We start from the raw sequence: 6,019 nt of genomic DNA, 5'->3' as shown, positions 1-6,019 counted from the left end.
GAACAGTTTGTCAAATGCTTGTTTTCCTAGTTGTCAAATAGCACTGGCAACCAAAAATGTTGCGTGTGCAGTGTTTTGAGTCTTTTTGACTGACTGACCACAGGCAGATCACAGTTTAGAGACTGACACTAAACATTCACATTCTGAAGGTGAGGAGCAAGGAAAACTTCACATCTTGCGCTCAGGTTTCTTTTTTCTTGTTTTAATCTTTTTGAGACAAGCATTTACTATTAGCAGCAGAATCAAGCAGGTATCCCAAAGAGCTAAGGCAGTAGGGATCCCTGCCACCCGCTCAGGCTTTCTAATGGGCTGTGCGTTAAAGGCGGCGGCGACATCGCGCACACCACGCAGGCCCCTGGTCTGTGGGCAGGGCTCGAGAAACAAATGCTTCTGGACAACACTGGTGCTTGAGTAGGCTCCGAACCCTCGTTCAGGACCGCAGACCCGGCAGCATGCACTGTGGTGGGACAGCTGGGTTAGTGTCCCCGTCCATAAAAGCTGCAGCAGGCTGCAGCAGCCCTCCGGAGGGATCAGCGGGCAAAGGCTCTTTGATGAAAGTCACTGCAGACCACGTTCAGCGTAGTTAAACACGCATGTGCAGTGACGTATGGTAAATGGCATATACTTATATAGTGCTTTCTACCCTCCTACAACCCATTCACACACACACAATCGACGCTGTCGATTAATGGTGCCAACCTCCCATCAGAGGCAATTTGGGGTTCAGTGCCTTGCCCAAGGACACTTAGACACATGGGCGGGAAAGGCGGGAATTGAAACAGCAATCCTCCGAGCAAAAGTCGGCCGCCCTACCGTTGTGCCACTGCCGCCCTAGTATGGATCAGACGATGTTCGATTGGCTGCTCTGCATGTCAATCTAGTGATGTACTCTTGGCGAGGATGATGATTCACTGATAGTATTTTTTAAAATATATTTTTATTTTTTGTTTATTTATTTTTCAACAGAACCACCAAAATCGACCGGTTGATCGGGATTGACCTAATGGGCACCCCTGTTGTACACTAATTGACTGAACTGTTTAGAAAATGTATCTTCAACATAAGTGGCGTGCGCATTACAGAAAAACACCTTTAATCTTCTGCTGTTGTTCTTTTACAGCACCGGAACTCCGAGTTCTGTTGTTTGGGAAGAGCCAGAGTAAAAAGAACGTGCTGTCTAACCTCATCACGGGAAAAAAAGAGTTTTTTTTCTCAAAATTCACCCCAAACAACACCATCGCTAAAGGAGCATTTCAAAAGACAAACGTAACTGTGGTCATCACTGCCGACGTCTTCAGTCAGTCAGAGGAAAAAGTGAAGCATGAGATGAAGAAGTGCGTGGCTCTTTGCCATCCTGGACCCAATGTCCTGCTGCTGATGGTGAAGTCCAATGATTTCAACGAGGACGATAGACAACGCCTCATATTCATCCAGAGTTTCTTCGGACATGAAGCCTTGAAGCATTCCATAGTGATCCTTTTGGACAAGGACGAGCAAAAGAACCAATCCATTAACAAGCTCAAACAAGACTGTGGAGGAAGGCTGCAGAAAGTCCACCTGGACAGTCAGGATCTCCTCGATTTTGAGATTAAAGAGCTCATAAACAAGATGAGAACAATTGTAAGCAACAACAAACAAAGCCATCTAAACTTCTCAGAGGGACTTGAACCCTGTAAAACATCGGTACTCTTTCAACCGCCTCTGAACATAGTGCTGTGTGGCAGACATGGAATTTGGAAGACTTCAGTTGCCGATGTGATAATGAAAAAGAGCAAACTTCCCCAAACCCATGACACGACACATGACAAGAGAGAAGCAGAAGTGTCCGGACGTCTGGTGTCTATCATCGAGATGTCTGCCTTGTATGGGAGCAGCCCTGAAGTCACTAAAAGGAGCACACAAGCCTCTGTATCTCTCTGGAATCCTGAAGGTGTCCATGCCTTCGTCATGGTCCTACCTGTGAAAAGCCTAAACGATAAGGACAAGAAGGAGCTGGAGGTTCTCCAGGAAACCTTCAGCTCTCAAGTCAAGGACTTCACCATTGTTCTTTTTGCTGTAGAGTCAGACCCCACAGATCCAGAGGTGGTTAGCTTCATGAAAGAAAACATAACAATCCAGGAGCTCTGTCAGAGCTGGGCAGGTCAGTACATGGTCTTCAACGTCAAGGACAAACAACAGGTTTCTGCTTTACTCCGCCTTGTGGAGAAGATGACGGCTGTGGGATCTCAGTCTTTCAGAAAAGAAATGATGATAAAACCACGAACAGGTTCATCCAAAAATCCCTGGGTGACAACCACTGATGGAAAATCGAAGCTTGAACCTCTGAGGATAGTGATGGTTGGGAAGACGGGCTGCGGGAAGAGCGCAACTGCAAACACGATTTTGAGGAAGAACTGTTTCACCTCCAAGTCTAGCATGAAATCTGTGACCACCGTCTGTCAAAAACGTAGTGCTGAGGTCAATGGGAGGATGGTCGCTGTGGTCGACACGCCTGGTTTGTATGACACCAAACTGTCCAACGATGAAGTGAAGCAGGAGATGGTGAAGTGCATCAGCCTGATGTCTCCTGGACCTCATGTCTTCCTGCTGGTGGTGCAGATTGGTCGCTTCACCCAAGAAGAAAGAGACACCGTGGATCTGATTAGAGAATTCTTCGGCAAGAATTCAGTCCATTTTATCATCCTTGTTTTCACCAGAGGAGATGATCTTCAGGATCAAACGGTTGAGAGCTACATAGAAGAGGCCAATGACGACTATATGAATGAGCTGATTGAATCCTGCGGAGGACGGTACCACGTTTTCAACAACAAAGATGGGAAGAACCACAGACAGGTCACTGAACTTCTGAACAAGATCGACACAATGGTGAAGAAAAACGGTGCCCAATGCTACACAACAGACATGTTCCAGGAGGCTGAGAGAGCCATCCAAAAGGAGGTGCAGAGGATCCTCCAGGAAAAGGAGGAGGAGATGCTGAGAGAGAAGGAGAAGTTGCAAAGAGAGTTTGAGAAAGAAATCGAAGCAAAGAAAAGAAAAATTTATCAAGAAAGAGAAGAGAAAGAGAAATTGCTCCAAGAAAAGGAAGACTACATCAAACAACAGGAGGAGAGAAAAAAGAAAGAGGAGGAGGAACGAGAAAAGGAGGATAAAGATCAAAAAATAAAAGAGGAGCAACTGCGGAGAGAATGGGAGCAAAAATTTGAAGCTCTGGAGATTAAACTGAGATCGGAACTGGAGAAAAATGCGGTTTCTGACAAGGATGCGATGAGGTATAAGGAAGAGCTGCAACGAGAACGGGAATCCTGGGAAAGAGAACGTGAACAGTGGTGGCTGAAACGAAAAGAAGAGGAGCAACAGCGACAGGAGCAGGAGAGGGTAAAGCTCCAGAAGCTCAAAGAAGAATACGACCGAGAAAGAGGCGACTATGAAACCAAAAGAAATGAAGAAGACAAAGTCAGAAAGGCACAGGAGGAGAAGGAACTGAGAGAGGCACAAGAAAACTTTACGAAAAAAGTAGAGGAGATCAAGGAGAGGAATGAAGAGGAGGCCAGGAAGCAAGCTGAGGAGTTCAACGAGTTCAAGGAGAAATATGTCAAAGACTTTGCAGAACTTATGGCTAAACATGACAAAGAGATCGAGGAACTGAAGGAAAGGGATCAGAGGAAGAACCAGATCATTCTGAAAAACCTCATCAAGGACAAAACATACAAGAAACAGTACGAGCTCCTGAAGAAACAACAAGAGGAAGAAAAAAGTACCGTTCTCCAAGAAATACTTCCTCAAATGGACGAGGAAGCTCGCAATAAAGCCATGACTCAGCTTCAGGTTAAACATGACCAGGAACTGAACGAGTGGATCGAAGACCAAATGCAGAAAGCTTCAGACAAGAACTGCAGTATTCTATGAGATGTGTTTATTTTGCTTCTCTTGCTTGTTTTCAACAATCATCATTTGATCCTTTAACTCCTGAGCCGCTTTTCTCCTTCAGAATATACAAGAATTATCATGTTAACATAGAACATAAGCACTGGAGCTCCAGTGTTAAAGGGTTAACATTACAAAAAAAAATTAAATCTGCTTTATTCTTGTTTTAGATTTACAAATGATTACTTAAAAATTCAGAAGAAGTATAAATTAATGTCAAATCTCTTAAACTGTAATTGATTTTTTCAATGCTTGTGTTTTTTTTACTTAAAAATGTAATATGTGGAAATATCAAATGGATTAATCTGGTTTAACTGGTTTGGTTTGATTATATCAATTTTACATAGAATGCTTATTTGTTTTCATCTGAAAGTTTCTGTCTACATTTGTATAAACTGCCTTTAAACAAATGTTGGATGTTTTTCAAACTTTCATAGTCACAAAGATAATTCATAGAATTTTTTATGACATTTTTATATATATAATTGTTTTCTTTAATTTACAGTAAATGAACTTTAAAGACCTACTCCAAAAAATTGTGCTTTTGGTGTTTCTTTGACATGTACTTGTGGCATTTTACCGAAAAATTAAGATTAAAATTCATTTCTGAGTATTTCTTCATTAAAATTGTGGTGAATCAGCAACATATAAAAAAATGTTGTTGGAAAAAGTTTGTAGGTGTGACGTAGGACCTACAATCAGAGGGCCACAAGCTCCCTGCTTGGCCCCATCCGGATCCGCCCCCCTGGGTAATTCTATCCGCACTTCCAGATCACTTTATTGTTATTAATGGCCTGATGTTATGTCACGCTTATTTCTAACTTATATAATTTTCCATCCATCCATCCATCCATTTTCTTGACCGCTTCTTCCCTTTCGGGGTCGCGGGGTTATATAATTTTGAGAAAATAAATTTTTATGGAGAGAAAAATATTGCTGCCAGTGATGTCCAAGCACCCCCCCGACCAAGGGTCCTACATGTCTAAAGTGCATTTAAAACAGAGGGGAGGGTGAATCCATGCAGGGTCCACAGGAGGGGGGCCACTGCCAAGTAGTCCACCCCCCGCAGCGCAACGTAAGATGACCACTCTCCCCATCGCCCTAATTCATGTTTGCATGGGGAAAAGGGATAAAATCAGCTCGCAGACTGACCCCCGATGGTGGACCACCCTGTCCCCACAGTCTTGGGCCCAAGTTCCCACAGCCCAGGGACCCCACCCCACTCAGGAGCCAGTCCCAGGGGCAAATCCCAAACCCAGAGGAGAATTTCTAATGAGCTCCTGTAGCTATACAGAAACTATGTCCTAGAAAACCTTTAGATCTGTGACAGAAAGTAAACAGCTAATTTAAATCAGGACTACTTTACACATTGCTATGAGCATCTTTTTTTTTAACAAACTGACAATCATGTTGTTCCAAAAACTGAAGGCTGGCCTCTCACCTGTACTGCACCACCATCATGTTCTGCTCTCCACAGTGTCTGGCACAGCGGATGTACCTCATCCAACTGGACTTACTGGGATCATTTCCATCGATAAAGTGCAGTAATGTTCCCTCTGCGTCATAAATCTGAAAGACAAAGAGTGAGGGTTTGCTTGTAAGAGAAAACATCTGCCGTGACAACAACAACAGTATAATAAGATGTTTCTTCTCTTTAACCCCTCCCAGTTTCTCCATAGGTCAGAGGCCTGGAACATGCAGCTTCAGATCCACATGTGGTTCTTTTATCTCCATGGTGTCTCCTTGGCGAAACATAAATAAGTCATGGAGACTGCTGACCCATCATGTTGACTGTTGGAGTCAGCAGCTCCCCCTAACCAAAACTACCTAAAGAAAACAAATAAATAAAGCCTGAAAACTAAGACTACCAAGATCCAACCCTAAATTAAAATAACAAAACCCAGCAGAGTAAGACTGCTGAGGACAAAGAGGGAAAAAGAACAAAAATAAATAAACAAAAGAAAGAATAAAAGTATTTTTTTTAAATAAGGATTACTTAATTAGCATTTATTTAATTCCAATTAGTTACAATTATAAAGTTATGGTTGAGGTGCACATAGATGATAACCTATCCCAGAGAACATTTCAAAGTGCG

General features: G+C 43.1%; 2 protein-coding genes across 4 annotated transcripts in view; one reads left to right on the top strand and one right to left on the bottom strand.

Moving 5' to 3' along the window:
- LOC118599190 (GTPase IMAP family member 8-like) overlaps nucleotides 1-4,470 on the top strand; it is an 11,478-nt gene extending 7,008 nt beyond the window's left edge. For both annotated transcript variants that reach the window (XM_036213751.1, XM_036213752.1), the window contains exon 3: nucleotides 1,121-4,470. In XM_036213751.1, the coding sequence (XP_036069644.1) occupies nucleotides 1,121-3,906 (2,786 nt within the window). In that variant the 3' untranslated portion in view covers nucleotides 3,907-4,470. The remainder of the gene's footprint in view (nucleotides 1-1,120) is intronic.
- The window catches only part of prdm6 (PR domain containing 6), a 70,550-nt gene extending 64,750 nt beyond the window's left edge, over nucleotides 1-5,800 (bottom strand). For both annotated transcript variants that reach the window (XM_036213756.1, XM_036213757.1), the window contains exon 1: nucleotides 5,366-5,800. In XM_036213756.1, the coding sequence (XP_036069649.1) occupies nucleotides 5,366-5,601 (236 nt within the window). In that variant the 5' untranslated portion in view covers nucleotides 5,602-5,800. The remainder of the gene's footprint in view (nucleotides 1-5,365) is intronic.
- Nucleotides 5,801-6,019: the final 219 nt, after the last annotated feature.

This window comes from Oryzias melastigma, linkage group LG9, assembly GCF_002922805.2.
Source record: "Oryzias melastigma strain HK-1 linkage group LG9, ASM292280v2, whole genome shotgun sequence".
NCBI classification, from domain to species: domain Eukaryota; kingdom Metazoa; phylum Chordata; class Actinopteri; order Beloniformes; family Adrianichthyidae; genus Oryzias; species Oryzias melastigma.
The sequence above is the reverse complement of the archived record's forward strand: the minus strand, read 5'-3'. Positions and strand labels throughout refer to the sequence as shown.